At 40.9% G+C, this 17,204-nt stretch overlaps 1 protein-coding gene across 1 annotated transcript in view; it reads right to left on the bottom strand.

Moving 5' to 3' along the window:
* Positions 1-5,048: 5,048 nt before the first annotated feature.
* PAH (phenylalanine hydroxylase) overlaps positions 5,049-17,204 on the bottom strand; it is a 51,040-nt gene continuing 38,884 nt past the window's right edge. The window contains exons 6-13 of the mRNA XM_008144746.3: positions 15,953-16,149; positions 14,179-14,314; positions 13,056-13,125; positions 9,633-9,689; positions 8,752-8,847; positions 8,080-8,213; positions 6,337-6,452; positions 5,049-5,511 (exon numbers count right to left, since the gene is read on the bottom strand). Of these exons, the coding sequence (XP_008142968.1) occupies positions 5,468-5,511; positions 6,337-6,452; positions 8,080-8,213; positions 8,752-8,847; positions 9,633-9,689; positions 13,056-13,125; positions 14,179-14,314; positions 15,953-16,149 (850 nt within the window). The 3' untranslated portion in view covers positions 5,049-5,467. The remainder of the gene's footprint in view (positions 5,512-6,336; positions 6,453-8,079; positions 8,214-8,751; positions 8,848-9,632; positions 9,690-13,055; positions 13,126-14,178; positions 14,315-15,952; positions 16,150-17,204) is intronic.

Below are 17,204 nucleotides of genomic sequence, written 5' to 3' on the forward strand. Positions count from 1 at the left end.
TTACTGAACAATTGCTACGTTTGTCTGCTGAAACCAATTGTGTGTTATAGAATGTTAATTCATTTACCTTTTTTGGGAGATTGACATGCTGCAGGATATTTGTGGTCTCTTCAGCTTTCAGATTCTAAAGATTCAGTGTGTTCTCTGTGGTCTCTTATGGTTCCTCTACAAAATGCTGTTGTTGTTACTATTATCAATCCTTAGAGTGAGGGCTAACATTTCCTGGACATTTAGGATATGCCATTGTGTCAAGTACTTAATATGCATTAGTATTTTTAATCCCTAGAAAAATAACCTGTAAGGTGTGTATGCATTGGTATCACCCCCAAGTTGCAAGTGAAAAAACCAAGGATAGCAAGTTTAACTACATTTCTCAAGGTTACACAGTTTATAGTGGAGGAGCCAAGATGAAAACCCAGCCTGCCTAGCTCTAGGATACCCACTCTATGATAGGAGTTGCTCCTACTGAGTTACTAAGGAACTTGAGGGTTCATTTTACCCTTGTATGTATATTTGAGGTTGGGGTTTTTGTAGTACATGTACATTGGTCTAAATCCAGAATCTGATTCCCAGCCATATTCTTAGGAAATAGAAGTCTATCAGGTTCCTGCAGGACAGTGATGATGATAGTATTCCTTTTCAGTGCAGATAAAAAGCTTGCTTGAAAACCTCTTTTGGAAGCTGGAAGAGTATAAATAGTATGCTATGGAATGGAATTCATACAAACAAGGTCATTTTGCTTAGAGAGTGATAAGGGTCCAAATTGTGTCCATACTTGGTTATCAGGTGGTAGCAGTTGTTAAGATTTAAATTTTCCTTGGAAATCAGGGAAATGTAAGAAAGAGAAGTAAAAATATATAAGCTAAAAAAGAACAAATAAATATTAAAATTAGTAATTTCATGGGATATGGGCTTCTGAATGGCAATATTGGAAGGGAAAATTCAGAAGCTTGTATGAGCAACACATGCCCCCATCATGATAGTTAGGAAACATTACATACCTCTGTCTTCATTTGGGTTCCCCCAGAAGTGGACACTGAGACAAGAATTCTAGTGGAAATAGTTTACTTAGGAACTGGAGAGAGAAACATAGGAAAGAGAGACAGGGAAGAAAGGACACTGAAAGAGAGTGTTATCAAGCAACTATTATTGTGGGTAATGGAGCTTAACTCCACTGAGGAAGTTCTGGGAGCCAGTTTAAGACAAACAAATAAGAACTTGATCAACTCTTCTTGGTCATTGGCAGAAAGCTGATGGGAGTTATTAATTCCAAGGCACTTTTTATTTATCATAGGGAAGGCAAAGTTCCCTAGAGACAGATATCACTTTCAGGAAAGGCCAAAGATATGGGTGGGTAACTAACAGCATCGGAATCAATTTTGCTTTTAGAGGACAAGGTACACATAGTACCAAACACTTACTGAATGCTTAGAATTAATTTAATTATCACAGCCATCACATAAGGTGGGCACTATTATTGTTGGCACTTAGTTGTTAAAAAGTACAGAGATAACAATTGCTTGTGTGCAAATAACTGGGGAAGGGTAAATAAAGCAGGAGTTGATCCAGGGAGTCTGACTCTAAAATCCATCATCTTACTTCCAGGGAAATGGCAAAACTTCATCTCTAAGTAGGCAAAGTATAGCTTCAGCCTCCTTAATCTATTCCCATTTCTCCAGTTCCATCCCTCTTGGTCACACTGGATATTTTTTGCCATAAAAGAGCCAAGTTGCTTCTAACAGGTTTCCATTGCCCCTTGATTAGCATTTGCTAGGTAGTATTAGTGATGATAATTGATACTTAGCACTCTCCTAAACTCTTTACAGATTTATTTTAGTTAATACTCTTATCAAACCTAAGAGGCACATACTATTATATTCTCAATTTACTGATGAAGTAACAGAAGCAGAAAGTTGTAAATAAATTGCTTGAGGCCATATATTCAGAGAATGGGAAACTCGGGGTTTAATCCAACTTCAACTACTTTGATTAATCACCATGCTCTGTTGTCTCCTTAGTCAGAAAATGCTTCCAAGAACAAAGTTTTGAGGATTCGGTGGCACTTGACTATTCCAAAAACTACCTTAAAATGAGACGAGGTTAGGGCACCCAGCTAATCCAGGGAAATGACAGAACTTCATTTCTACTCAGTTTTGATTCAGAAAAATAGGAGAATACAACCATAGGCCTCTTTCTTCTGAGTGAATATGTGTATCTCTGAGCTTCTGTTCTAAGGCATCAACAAACAGGCTGACACTGGACTTGGGAAGGTCATATGCATGTGAATTTTTACTTGGGACCAAGCACCATTGGTCTTGGGAGCAGGTTTGGGTACCTAGCTCAAGGCGTGACTCCAGGCTAACAAGACACCTGGGAGGATGGAGAGAGCAGAGCAAGAGGAGGCCTATCTGGGGAGCCACACTCGAGGTCATCTCCAGTGGAACTGGAGACTGTCCAGGGCCTGGAGGGGCAGAAGAACTGGGACAGGAGCTGTCCGTGGTTCTGGCTGAAGTCAACTCGTGGATATTTAAGGTCAATAGCAGCTGGCCCATCTTCCCCTAAAGTGGATGGAGAAGTCTGGGGCTTTGCAGGAGGCGGCGGGGTTGGTTTTATTAACCTGCTGACTGGGAAGGTCTGAGAACCCCATTTCCACGCCCTCCAGAGCGTATGTTATTGCCTGGGCGAATCTGAAAGTTTCTTTTTATGTTCCCCCTCAATGTCACCTCCCGTTTTAGACTTAAAGACTTTAGCTATTTTGATGCTTCTCACCCTTCCCTCTGCCAGAATCTATTTCTCCTCCAGCTCCCTCCTCTGCCCCACCTCCAGATGTAGGTGGAAAAGCACCAGGTGAGGGCTTCGAAGGCACATGGCCATTTTAATCTTTACTCCTGGTAAATCCAGGGCAGGCTAATACTGGGATTGGCTTAAAACCCACTGCCCTGGCCTGTATATCCAGGAGATGGAGCTTTTAATTTCACCAAATAGAAACTGGATCTTTGGAATGCTGAGGTTTGAGTTTCTTAAAATGGAGCTTTTGTTTGTGGTTCCATCTGAGCAAATTCTGAGCCAGGACTGAAAAATGAGAGACTCTTCCTTTTAATTCAGAGAGCCCCAGGGTGGAAGAGAAAAGGAGGTCCAGGAGTGGGATGGTGCATAGATGGAAACAAGGACCTGCTGAATCAGCTCAACATGGTGGGGCCACAGAAGCACTGCCCCACGGCCCACCCAGTAATCATTTTAATGAGCTTGGTCCCATTAATAAACTGGCAAGGAAGTAGCTGGTCAAATAAATATTTGTTGTTTTACTGAGGATTCAAGAAAGTGCAATAAATTGCATTGTTAATCATTGTATATTAGTTGATTCTCTCTTACTTCTACAAACTATACAGCTAATGGCTAATTTTGGTGACATTTATTTGACAACCACTTAATGAGTGGTGATAGAGCAGTACTCTTAAAAGAACACAATGCTTTCTTATCACATCCATAGTTGAGAGACTAATTTGTCCTGCTTGGTTTTTCAAGAATTATTTCTAAAGTTGGCTTTGGAGTGCAGTGCTCAGAGTGGGAAATGACATTGATCATGGTATCAATGTCTTATTTTATTTAAAAATATGTTTTTATTGATTTTAAAGAGAAGAATGGAGAGAGGGAGAGACAAAGATAAACATCTATGTGACAGAGAAACATTGATTGGTTGCCTCCTGCATGCACCCCAACTGGGAATCAAACCTATATCATGGGCATGTGCCCTGACTGGGAATCCAACCGGTGACCATTCTGTGCCCAGAGTGATGCTCAACAAACTGAGCCACACAAGCCAGAATAATGACTTTTATTTTTAAAATTGGTCTGGAGTTCCTGCCCCTAGAAATACAAAAAGTTTGACCACTTGGGCAGGAAAGTCTTAAACTTGGGCAGCAAAGCAAAGTCATGTTTTCTTGTGTTGAATTCTCAGTAAAACAACATGTCTGGAGAATGATGATGTTTAAATCAATTTCCTTTATGTTAACTATTTCATAAAATGAGCACAACACAGTATTTCCAGATGAAAAAAAAAATGTTATTAGCAGCAGAGTGTTGACTTTTTGGAGCTTGTGATTTAAAACCGGTAAAGCTACAGCTCTAGAAGGAAAAGGAAGCTTCAAAATGGTGTGTAACTGTCAGAAATAGGAACAGAGGGATGAAGGTCTACTGCCTTCAGCTTCAAAGAGATTTCTATTTCAATCTCCAAAGTTATATTTTTCAAGATACAGGTTTAGCTTGATGTTGATGAACATTTCATTATTTTATTGCTTATAATATTAATTTGCATGTATATATAGATTTGGACTGTGTTGAAAGGTTTAAATTCTGTAGTGTGAGAATTATTTCAAAGCACAGTTTTAAGGCATTATTATCCTCCCCACTCTTTCTCAGATATCCAGTGTTCATGTGAAATGTACAACCAACAAAAGTCGAAGTCTGTTGACTATCCATCCAGATATGACTTAGATGATCACAATGAGCCCCTGCAATGGGTTGGAAATCAGATTCTTTGACCATTGTTTCATGTCACAAGATTATCCAGCTAATATATTTCTAAGGCAGTGAGAGAAATATTTCATTCCAAGAAACACTTGAAAGTGCAAAATTTTGTAACCACTAAATATTTTTAACATAATTAAAAATTCTCATTTGCTCTTCTAATAATGTACTTCCTTATTCATCCAATGACTGTTTACTGAATATCTACCAGGTAGGCTTTTCATTAACATCTAATAAATCTTAAGTGTCTTCAAAATATCTCCCAAAACAAACTTTACAATTACTGGAAAATGATGCTGCAAGTTGTAGGAGTCAGGTGGGGAGTTGTATTATCTTCCACAGCAGTATTTATGGTTACAATAAAACATACAGAAATGTTTTGATATTATACTATGAATTTTAATGTTTCTATTTTAATAGGGTTCTGAATTAAATAAAATCTTTATAGGCAATACAATAAAGCAGTTATTAGAATCATAGTTCAATGAAATAGAAAATGACTTTTGCAGGCTAAGATTTATATTAAACCCCAAAGTTCAATTCTGATCACAGGCTTGTGTTTTACATTGAGTGATACATACTCCTTTAGGAATTCTCTATGGTAAATATGAAGCTTGAATGAAGCAGGTCACAGATTAATTAACTTTGATGAAAAGCGACATTATTCATTTTAAGTCAGTTGAGAGTATGCGATTATCATCTCAAAATCAAAAGATGACCCCAAAAGATCTACCTTTATGCTTTGGGGTATGTATTAATATGCTGTCATTTCAGATTATTTAGACGTATTTGTTGCTCCTTCACCTTGTTCAAAAAAGTGATTTAAGGCTGTCATTTTTAATTAAGGTTTGATTTTCAGACTTTCTCTGATAAAATAAAAGAAATAGTTGGATTTCTATCAATAGATTCTCAGTTGACAGACTCGGTTCTATCCATGGCTTCACTTTATTTTCTGGAGGGCACTGCAAAGGATTCCAACTTCACCTACAAAAAAAGATGAGCCACTCATATCATGAACACATACCCTTCAAGTGTCCACAATGTGTAAAGCATTGGGAAATCTTCGAGATGCACCCTCAAGGAGCTCACAGTGATAGAATTTGGGCAATCATGGCTTAGGTAGTTTCAAGTTTTAGGAAGTGAGAGTGCTATTAATATAATTGGCTTCCTCTTTCCATAGACTGCTTCTCAGGAAAGGAGTTAACAGTTTTCTCACCCGGGAAAATCCCCAGTTGTTCTGTTTCTCTTTTACATGACCATCCATTGATGCTTGCAAGAAGCTAAGCCAATGAACCTAAAAGTATGGTTCATACAAACCTCCTGTGTCAGAATCACCTGGGACCTTATTATAAATACAAACTCCCAAGCCTCACCACATATTTAGTGAATGTAGTCTGGAGCTATGACTCATGACTATTCATTTTTAACTATCACCCCAAGTGATTCTGATGCACACTAGGTTTGAGAATGCAGAGTCTAAGTAGACCACTGGACTAAGAAGGTCTGATGGAGCCACTCTCATTCATGCCATGTTGGCAATCAGTGCAAGGAGGGGAATACAGCTCTCAAGAATTGAAGAAAACACTACATTATGAGTAAAATTTAGCATGGCACCAGTGCCTTCCCTATACCAAGAACTATGTTAAGTTCTTGCTGTTCTATAGTCTTTATAATTCTCATTCTTATTTTAATCTTCATAAGAACATGGCAAGAAATTTAAAAAATTTCTTACTGTTTCCATCGTGAAGATAAGAAAACACAACTCTCGATTTCTGGGAAAGAGAGTGGCCTCAAAGATATGTTACTTACTGTTGATGGAGTCAGCCAAAATCTTAAGTTGCTGGGTATTGTCCAAGACCTCAACCGTTTGGGTGTATGGGTCATAACGAACTGAGAAGGGCCGTGGGATTGTAGCAGCAAAGTTTCTGAAACCAAAACCATAGATATCAGTGAAGGACACCATTTGGGGAAAAGGTAATTCTGAAAGATTTTTCAATGGCCTTTCACTTGGCTATTAGTAACACAGAAAACACTAGAACAGAGGGTTTAGAAGCCAGGCTGAGACGTGTGATGGAGTTTCAGTGAAGTCTTCTTGGGAACATTTTGCTGTTTGTGTGTCTATGTGACTATATAAACACATGTATGCACATATTTATTTGGTCACCTACTTTCAAAAAAGACAAAGGCAGCTTACAATAAAAGTCCAGGTTACAATAAGGCCCAAATTCTCATGATTAAATAAAATAAAATTAAAAAAGAAAGTAAGTAGAATCCAGCTATAGAGTGTTATAGGAAAAAATAAGCTCTGAGATGCTTGGCAATCAGTGCAAGGAGGGAATATAGCTCTCAAGAGTTGAAGAAAACACTCCATTATGAGTGAAATTTAGCATGGCTCCAGTGCCTCCCCTGTACCAAGAACTATGTTAAGTTCTTACTGTTCTATAGTCTTTATAATTCTCACTCCTATTTTAATCTTCATAAAAACTCTAGTGGGAAGGTACTATTATTTTCCCCATTTTACAGATGAGAAAACTGAGGCTTGGAGCAGCTAAGTGTCTACCAAGGCCATACTGGCAATATATTGTGAAGCTGGAAAGACCAAGGTAGTCTGACTCCTCAGTAGGCCTGTTTCTTCTTCATTACTCCTACGTCTGGGAGGAATGCACGTTAAGCAATGTAATTAACAAGCTATTCCAAAATGATCTATAAAATGCAAAGGTATCACAAATGATATTTCTAAGTTGGCTTCTGGTGAAAGTAGAAGCTGCCATAACGAGAAGACAATTATAAGGGAGGCTAGTAGGGCTCTCCAAGTTTATCGAGTCTGGTGGAGCACAGTGGCTGGATATTCAAGTTCCAGAGTTGGAATTCCTGGGCTCACTCACATCCTGAGACTGGTGCATTTGCTAATTACTTGTTGAGTGGCTACTATGTGTCATGCAATGTTCTAAGGGCTGGGGGAAGAGTAGAAAACAGAAATAACAAAATCTCTATCCTCATGGATCTTAAATCCTATAATATAGTAGACACTAATAAGTAGAAAACAGACAAATCATAGAAGGGGTAAGTAGTGCTGGGGTAGGGCTGAGTAGTGATTTTAACTAAGTTGGTTAGAGAAAGATGCACAAAGAAGGTTAAATGTGGGTGAAGATTTGAAGGGGGTGAGGGAGTGAGTTCTGCAGGTGTCTAGGAGAATAAAATGAACACGGGTTATAAGATTTCAAGGACTGATTTGGTGAAGGGACTTCTGTGTCTACTCTGCACACAGGAGGGTTCAATCTGTGGATTTGGTGGCTATATTGAACAAGGATCAGGTGGCCGGGTAGTCTGCAGGGATTGGCATGTGAGGACAATAAGCTGTGAAACAGGGTCTCACGAAGGAACCCCTCCCAACAGAGTGTGGGAAGGGACAAGGGTGGGAGGCTCTGTCTGCTGCACACTATTGCTGTGGGCATCGGAGTCCACCTCCTGGCCAACCACCCACTGATCAGTGGCACCAGAGCAAGTAAGGAGGTCCCAAGAGCTGCTGATCTGCCTTAGTTGCCACCTCACCTTACTTTCTCCTTGGCATCATTAAAACTCTCAGCCACGTAATACAGGGGCTGGAACTCTGTGATCGTGTACTCCTGGATAGCTGTCTTCTCCAGCTCCAGTGGGAGGAGTATGGGCTTGTCCGATAAGCAGTACTGCAAACACCAAGTGGAAAAATTTCACAGTTAAATCAGGGCCAATGGTTTCTGCTGCATCCCACAGGCCATTTGTGCACCTTCTCCCATCTCACCCGGATTCCTTCCACACCCTAGCCCAAATGCAATAAACTGAATTATTTTGCATCTACTATATTCTACCCTTTATAGTTCATCTAAAACCTACAGTCAAGATAGAAAGAAGTAATGCACTGCAACCATTTTCAAATAAGATGATCAACAGATGAGGGAGCCAACCACATTTTCTGGCATGTGTTTTCATACATCTGTATACACAGTTCAACCTTGGAATCAGGAGGCCCCTCTGTCCTGGATACCTGTGAACTTAGAGTTCAATTAACACCCACACTCATGATCAGATCATAACTGCTAAGGCAGCAATCCCTTCAGGTTAATCCCCTGGGTTGAATCACAATATGAATGTAAATGGGGTTTCCATAGCACCAAGAAAAAAAAAAGAATGGTCAGCTGTTTCCACCACTTTCAAAGCTATTGTTAGTTCCTGTTAGAGTCATACCTGTAATTCACCAAAGGATGACAGGAGCCCAGCGCCATATGCCTTTATGGAGTCTCCTTGTTTGCAGAGCCCAAACTCCACAGTAAACCAGTAAATCTGGAATGGAAACTCAAGTTGAGAGCACACCCCAAGGGAGGAAAAGGCAGCAGATGCCCCATGATCAAGGACAGGACTGCCCAGGTGAGAGTTTGTGCAGGTTTGTTCTCTGAATCAGCATGACCTGAGGTCACCTCTCTGTCTCTTGTGTCTCACCCTAACCAATCATCTGTTGAATCAAGAGTTGGCTGAATGCAAGATGAGACAGGAAGCAGTGACAGTGGGGGAGAGCATTGAGGGTGCCCTAAAAGTATACCCCTAACAAATTCTTCTCTCTAATACAGAAACTCCTCCACCACTTTTGCTTTCTTCTTCATGGAATCAACTAGAGTGAGATGTTCCCTTTATGTTGTTTGAACTTACCAGGCAATCCCATCAGGCTCAGCAGTGGGAGGCAGGAGATTGGAGGGTGATAGAATCAATGAAGTGCCATCCCCTCATCTGTGCTAAACTTGGAATTTCTGAATGACCCCCCTATCAATCATTGCTTCCACATACACACATACTTTATGCCGGAGAAATCTCAAGGGCAATTTTTACAGCTTATTGATATTTTCAAGGCACTCTGTTTAGAATTACATGTAAACATTTGCATGCAGCTGATTTCAAAATCCAACCACTAAGGAGAAATCCAAGTGCAAAATTATACTTGTGCAAATGTAACCCAGCGCATTCTGATTTTCTTCCCAAATGACCTGGCTTTCAGGGAAAGATCAAAGCTTCAGAGAGGTGAGGGGCGTAACCCATTATACTTCCACTACCCACCACAGAAAGACAGAATTTACCGTGGCGAGTTTCTCAATGTACTCATCAGGTGCACCCAAAGAGGCAAGGCCAATTTCCTGTAATTATGAAAAAACAGAGTCATTGATATGACAGGGTCTGCCTATTTTCAACCTTTATCCTCAGTTAAAGATAAAGGTACTTGATCACAGAAGGTGATGGTTGGCTAGATGTCTTCAGAAGAGCTCAGAGAGACCCTGGTTATTCTGTCAAGTCTTCCTTAACCACACATCATAGAAGCACAGATCTCTAGAGTGGGGAAACCATTCCCGAGCTGGCCCTTTGTATTTGTTTTACAGATGAGAAAACTGTGGCACAGAAAATGGAGGTGACATGCTCAAGGTTCCACAGCACTTTGTGTCTAAAGCTTCATCTCTTGATTCCAATTTAGTAATTATTCTTCTACAGCAGAAGTGGAACATTCCTGGGGTACTAGATGAGTCTTAGTCATATATCCTGAAGAAACCACAGGAGAAGTGCTTGACATCCATCCAGGTATATATAGTTGGAGAGTCTGAAATGTCATGAACCACTTCTCATCACAGCTTCAACTGCAAAATTTCTCTAGCTATCTTTTTGTCTCTGTTGCAGCATTTGCTTCAGTCTGCCTTGTATCAGTGTGTGTGTGTGTGTGTTTGTCTTTCCTACTGTATGCAAAAACATTATGTTCTTCTGGAAACATACAAAATTGATAAAGATCCTTTATCTCATGGTGTTTACTTATGAGTGGGTAATTCAGTTGGTTCAAGGAATAGACAGGGGCCAGTGTGCTTAGAGCAGAGTAAGAGGATGGGGAAAGTGACAGGTGATATCAAAGAGGAATCTGGAGCCCCATCCTGTAGGACCTTTTTGGTTATTTGGGGCTTGAGATTGTCCTCTCAGTGAAATGGGGAGGCATTACAGGGTTTTGAGCAGAGAAGTGGCAAGATCTGATTTATGTCTTCAAAGATTCACTCTGGCTTCTCTGTGAGAATAGACTGTAGAGGGTTAAGGGTAGAAGAGGAGAGAACAGTTACAATGCTACTGCAGTCACTAGTGGCTAAGACCAGGTTGTAGCAGTGAATATGATGGGAAATTATAAGATTCTACATATATTTTTAAAGTAAGCTCTTAGAATTTTCTGAAAGATTGGTTGTAGGTATGTAAGAAAGAAAAGTCAATGATGTCCCCCAAGTGCTTTTGGTTTGAGAAACTGGAAGGATGGAGTTGCCATGAACTAATATAGGGAGGGCTGTGGGTAGAGAAGGTTTGATCAGGAAGATCAAGAATTCAGTTTTGGACAGGACGAATAGAGATGTCTATTAGACATCCAAGTGGGGATATTGAATAGGTGGTTGGATATGTAAGTCTGAGTTTTAGGATTAAAGTCTGGGTGGAGATATAAATGTGTTTATCATCAGGTTAGAGATGGTATTTGAAGCCATGAAATTGGGTGATATAACCAAGAAATTAATGTAGATAGAGAGAGGGACTAAGAATGGGGCCCATAATAAAGCAAGAGGTTACATGGTCTTCATCCCTGTATTCCTGTCTAGGCCAAATGCAGCACCTGGCCCAGATTACATGCTGAGAAAATGCTGTCTAGTTAGAATGAACCGAATTTAGATACTGGCTTAGCCTGGATCTACTCTCTTGCCCCTTCCACATCTCTGTTCCAGACATGCCACAGTTCTAAGTCTATCAAGAGCCATTGATAAATCCAAGATCAAAATGGTACCCTGTTCTAGTTGTCACCAGTCTTTGTGAGCCTAGAGCTTGCCTAGCACAAGGGGTCCCAAGATTTTCCTGTGTTCCATCCCCATCCCATCTTTTACTCTAGAAGAAAGCAAATCCTGCCTTTAGATTAAAAAGGGATGTACTCAGGGAAGCTTCAGAATGTTTCTCTGCCTTGGACTGTCCTGGTCAAAGTTGAAACCATGTGACACTCATGGCCCAGAGCTTCCATCTCTCCCTTTTTTAATTTAAGTTCTTTATTGTTTAATGTATTACATAAGTCTCCTTTTCCCCCATTGACCTCTCCCCAGCCACCCCCAACCCCCAGCACATATCCTTCCTCACCTCCCCGCCCCCGATTTGTGTCCATTGGTTATACTCATATGCATGCATACAAGTCCTTTGGTTGATCTCTTACCCCCTCACCCTCCACCTTCCCTCATAGGTTGAACAGTCTACTCAGGTAATTGTCCACTTCTCTGTAGAGCTCCCCAAAATGGAAATGGCTTAAGGGTGTTACTTAGCCTCCTTAATAGCTTCTGATGGTAAGAACGAAAAGTTATATTCTAATAAGAAAACTGATTTATCTTTGGCCATGGCAACAATCGCAGTTTTAAAGCTTCCAAAACAAGCAGTGGCACTGGGCAGCAATAACCACACTTCTGAAAGTCAGCCTATCAGCAGTAACTTAAGTCCAGTGGTAACACTTCCACAGTTAAGGTTCAACCAATCCTTAAGCACTTTTTAATGTCCAACAATCTCTGAATCCACATTTCCCAGAACCCTACGTAAAAGCAAGTTTTCATTGTTTGGGGAAGTCTGTGTCTTACAAGTACAGTTTTTCCTTATTTAGCAAGCAATTCATTCAGCTTTTTTGTTTGTTCATTTGTTTCATATATTAAGTGGTAGCCTCTTCCTTCAACAGTAGAATGTTTATTTCTTCCAGCTGCTTATAAAATTCACACACAATCCCATTATTCTGAAATTCATGCTTGGTACAGCATTTGTTCATGGGTCATTCCATTTGATCCGTGTGTGTGTGTGTGTGTGTGTGTGTGTGTGTGTGTGTGTGTGTGGCAGGAGGGCTTTTTATTGATACACATTTGAAGAACAGGGTGGTCTGGCAAGACAACTTTTCTCAGGTCACACAGGTGATTGGTGGCATGGTAGGGCCTACTATGCATGCATTGTCATTCAACAATCTCATGATCCATTGATGGTTCTAGGCCACCTCTCAAAGCCTGGAGAGCATTAGTATTCTTTCACTGATCCCCGAAGCATTTTTTTAACATGGTCACCACTGTTATAGATGAATCAAGATCTAGCCTGCTGTTTTAATGATAGTGAAAAAACATTTGGCTTATTATTTTTTTTACCAACTCTGAGTAGGGCTATTGGCATTGGATTCTTGGCAAATGTCATCTTACTTAATGAAAACATATACCAAATGACTGCTTGACATGGTAAGGTCACTTCTACATGGGAATCAGAGAGGTCTTTCATGGGTGAAAGGCTATTATACTACACCTGATAGGACAAGTGAGATTAGCAAATTCAACAATATAATTTAGAGGATGAGGGATTCACAAATCAAACGCTGTGGTCTCTAGAATGGGTGTCGCCATAGGACCATACACTCATCTCAGGTGGTAGCACAGAACTGTACCTTCCAGAGACATGAGGCTAGAAGGCTAAAGAAATTCATTTCTCACCTGGGAAAACTGGGCAAAACTGCGATCTGAAAACAAGGGCACATGTCCCAACAGCTCATGGCAGATGTCACTGAAAGACAGAAAACATAGAGCTTGGGAGTGAATAAGGGTTACAAGCAAGCCTGACTCAGTCTTTCTACATAAGAAATGGGTGGGAAGAAAGGAATTAATTCCTTCAGGCTTATGCCCTCACTTCCAAGAATAAATGGTGTACAAACCTTGAGATCAGATGAGGCAGAGTATAAGAGAAAAGGAAGAAGGGAAAGAAAAGTAAGGGACAGGACAGGACACAGCAGCCGCCCAGGGCGTCTTAGGTATATGCCCAGTGGGGTGCAGAAGAGCCAATATTTCTGTTGGCATTCCCCCAATGTGAGCTGTGGATCATGAACACTTCCCATCCCAAGTCCTCAACTTGGCATTGATATTCCTGGGCAGGTACAATGTGCTCAGTTATCTCCACAGGAAATAATTTTTAATAGAACTGTTCCTCTCTTATTCTAGAGTGGGCAGCAGTCAGTCAAGAAAGAGAACTTACATTGATTTAATACTTTATGTGCCAGGTCCATTAAGAACAGGTCTTTTCTGATTTATAGTAATAAATTTTGTAGGCAGGGAAAGACCATTTTGGGTGTCCTGTTGACTTTTTGTATAAATTGCTTAAGTTCTAGCTGCCTAAGGAGATAGCTAAATGCAAAAATAAGCAGCATAGTAGCCAGCCATTCTCTACTTCCAGTCAAAACATAATCTAGGCAAAGAAAGTTTAGAATCATGTAGGCATGTATTTAAGAGGTGTTGAGATAGCTTGCCATCTCTTTTTTCTGTTCCCATTTGGAATTTTATAGCTCTGACTCCTACAATCCCTTTGGAATTTGAATGTGACCTCTCATTCCCGTGGTCAGGGAAGGTCTGAATCTTTGGTTCACAAGAAGTCTATATCTCCAATTAGTATGGTCTATTTGAACAGAGAAAATCCCCAGAAGTAATGAGTTTTTCTCTTAGCATCAAACAACCCAGGCAACTTGTTCTATGGATGAGTTCACAAATAAACCAAACCTCATTCCTAGATTAGGAAGAAGTGGCATTCACTGTTGCTGGCAACTGGTGGAGGGAGGATAATACTCACGGTTCAGGTGTATACATGGGCTTGGACCCATGTCTGATGTATTGGGTGCAGTGGAAGACTCGGAAGGCCAGGCCACCCAGGAAATCCCGAGAGGAAAGCAGGCCAGCCACAGGTCGGAGGCGGAAGCCAGTGCAACCTAGGAATCAAGAGAGAAAGAAAACTCAAAGCCCATCACAGCAGAGCCAGAGGGCTCTGAAGACTTTTAGGTAGGGAAGCAATACACCCTGTTGTCCAGGAGATGGGTGCTGATGCCAGATAGACTTATCATCTTCAAATATCTACCCGAATACTTTCTAGCTGGGTGATATGGGCCAAATAAGTTCAAGTCTCTGAGACTCAGTTTCCTCACCTGCAACATGTGGATAAATACTTCTTAGGATCATTCTGAAAATCAAAAGAGCTAACAAAGTACTTTCACAGAACCTAGCACTTTGGAAACATCCAATAAATTTATCTTTTATTATTGTTTAAGTTGAAATGCTTATTCCCTACTCTTTGCTTTCCAGAGTTCAGAGAAAATTTTCACGGCACTTCCCAGGAAGGAAAAGGATGAAAGGAGCACTCTAGCTTCTCTATCTCACCTCACACAGTCCACCCCATGAGGACCAGTGACTTCCCTGATTGGAGCCTTTGGGAAGAGCAATGAATATTCTCAATTTCACACTTTCTTTCCTTTCTCTCTTGACTGTGGGTCCATAGAGGAGCACACTCTGGTCTGCTCTTGGCCATGCAATGGACTACACACTGTGCCAATGAATTGGCAAGGAAGTCCATGGTGGCTACACAGCTCTACTGCATTCTCTAAGTAGCTTTTATTAGTAATAAAAGTGACATTTTGTTCTCCATCTCTTTGGTTCCTCTATTTTCTTCTCAATTTGTTTCAGACTTAGGAGGAGAATAAGAACAGTGAGCATCATTATAATAATAGCTAATGCTATACATTACATACTATTTGTCAGACACTGTTCTAAGTACTTTATACATACTAACTAATCCTCACAATCCCCCTATGAGGTAGATGTTTTTTACCATCCCCACTTTACAAATAGGGAAGTAGGTGTTTACTGTGGTTAGTTGATTGTTTTAGTTTGGTTTTGCTGAATTAATATCACCTATTAGCAGAGAGGAAAATCCTTATCTCCTTGGAAGTGATGTCATTCCAGGGATGTGGTTCCCCACTATGATAGTGAGTCCAAGTTAGCCAAATGCACTGAGCACCTACTGTATATGTATCACTATGCTGGTGATTTCACATGCAGCATCTTATTTCATTCTCACAACTGCCCTCTGAGAAAGTCTAAAATGCTGACACAGACTCCATTGGACAGATGACAAAAGTGAGGTAGGTTCACCCAACTGGAGAAAGTCCAAAGCAAGATTCATACCAGATGGGTGTATAAACTTGGAGCTGGGGCTTTCTTACCACTGCCCACAGTGCCCACATTTCTTACACACAGGCACACTGCTGCCATCTCATAACATAGCAGAGCTGCAAGGAAAACCATGACTGGGCAATCTGGGCTTTGAGTATGAAAAAACAACAACAATGTTTCAGGGGCATTGATAGGTAAAACCCATGCTTTGTGCCTTTAAGGAGGGAGGCGATGAGAGTTGATTAATGGTGGAGGCTGGAAGGGAGGCAGAGCTCAGCAGTGACATTCCATTTTTCCTGGGAGAATCAATCTGCATGCATTGCCACCGGCACACTCACACTGGCCTCCATTTATTGCCCTCCCCTCCTGCCCCTTTACCTTTGATCCTGACATTCACTTACTCTGCAGAAACTGAGACACGTCCTCCAGCTGGGGAATGTTATCTTCACGGAAGCCACAGTACTTTTCCAGAAGTGGGAAGATGTGGTTGTGCTCATAGCAAGCGTGAGTTTTATACAAGGACTTCAGGGTCTTGAACACCGTCCCCCAGGTTTTCTTTTCCTCCTCTGTGTATTCCACTCGAGGGATGGGCTGCCCACTAGAACAAAGGCATGAGATATTTGTCTCTGGCAGGCAGGTGCATGAAGGAGTGTTAGCAGAGCTGCCACCACCTGGACTCCAATAGATTATGTAACTTGTTTGAAAGAGGAAAATTCCACTTCTCGATGTAGGAAACATTCACCTGAATTGGTTAAGCAATGATACAAGATCCCACCTCATCAACTGCCCCAATGATTTGCTGTCACATTGGGAAATCATTTGGCCTTTCTGCTCTCTTATCTCTCCAATTGTTTACATAAGGTGGAAATTCACTTACTTTCAGGGGCCAGGCAGGTAATGTAAATATATAAAGTCGCAGGTATAGGCAATAGGAGCATGGGGTTGAGACAATGAAGAATGCATCCTCTTTCTAAACAAAGGCACCCAAGTTCAATTAAAGCATCCGAGTTCAATTAAAGTTTTGTATTATGTCAACTAAAGCAATTGTGGGCTAAAGTGGATTGAATATGTGCACCATGAGTTTAAGACCGACCCTTGTTTAGTGGGCATGCACTTGCTGGATTTGAAATTTTGGTCCCTGGGAAGTTCTATAGGTATTTAAATGCATGCTAGGTACGAGATCTGCTTATCTAGCATCTTCCGCTATGACATAACAGAACTACAGGGAGCCCTGTTGATCCTGAATCAGTGGGGAGGAGAGGGCCCAGGCATCTAGATTCCTATAAGTTCCCAGATGACATGCTATAGTTCAAGAGTCATTAGTTTGAAAGGTCCTTTGGAAAACTATCTAAGAATGAGCTGTGTTATGAATAGTAAAATAAAAGAAAACCAAAGAAAGCCTGATTTTGAAGACCTGTGACTGTTCTGTGGACTGTATGCCTGTTTCCTAACAGGATACACAGTGTCTGGGACAAGGCAAGACTGTTTATCTCAGAATAATGGCTCATCATCAGGCTCCAAACTAGGTCACTCCTGCCTTTTCAGAAGTGTAGCTCACAGGAAAGTAAAGTCAAGTCACTGCTATGGCCTACAGGTGGGCAGGGGTCAGCGGGCAGAGACAGATTTTTGCTTAAGTATTGAAAGCAAGACAAG

Source organism: Eptesicus fuscus, chromosome 7 (genome assembly GCF_027574615.1).
Source record: "Eptesicus fuscus isolate TK198812 chromosome 7, DD_ASM_mEF_20220401, whole genome shotgun sequence".
Taxonomy (NCBI): Eukaryota; Metazoa; Chordata; class Mammalia; order Chiroptera; family Vespertilionidae; genus Eptesicus; species Eptesicus fuscus.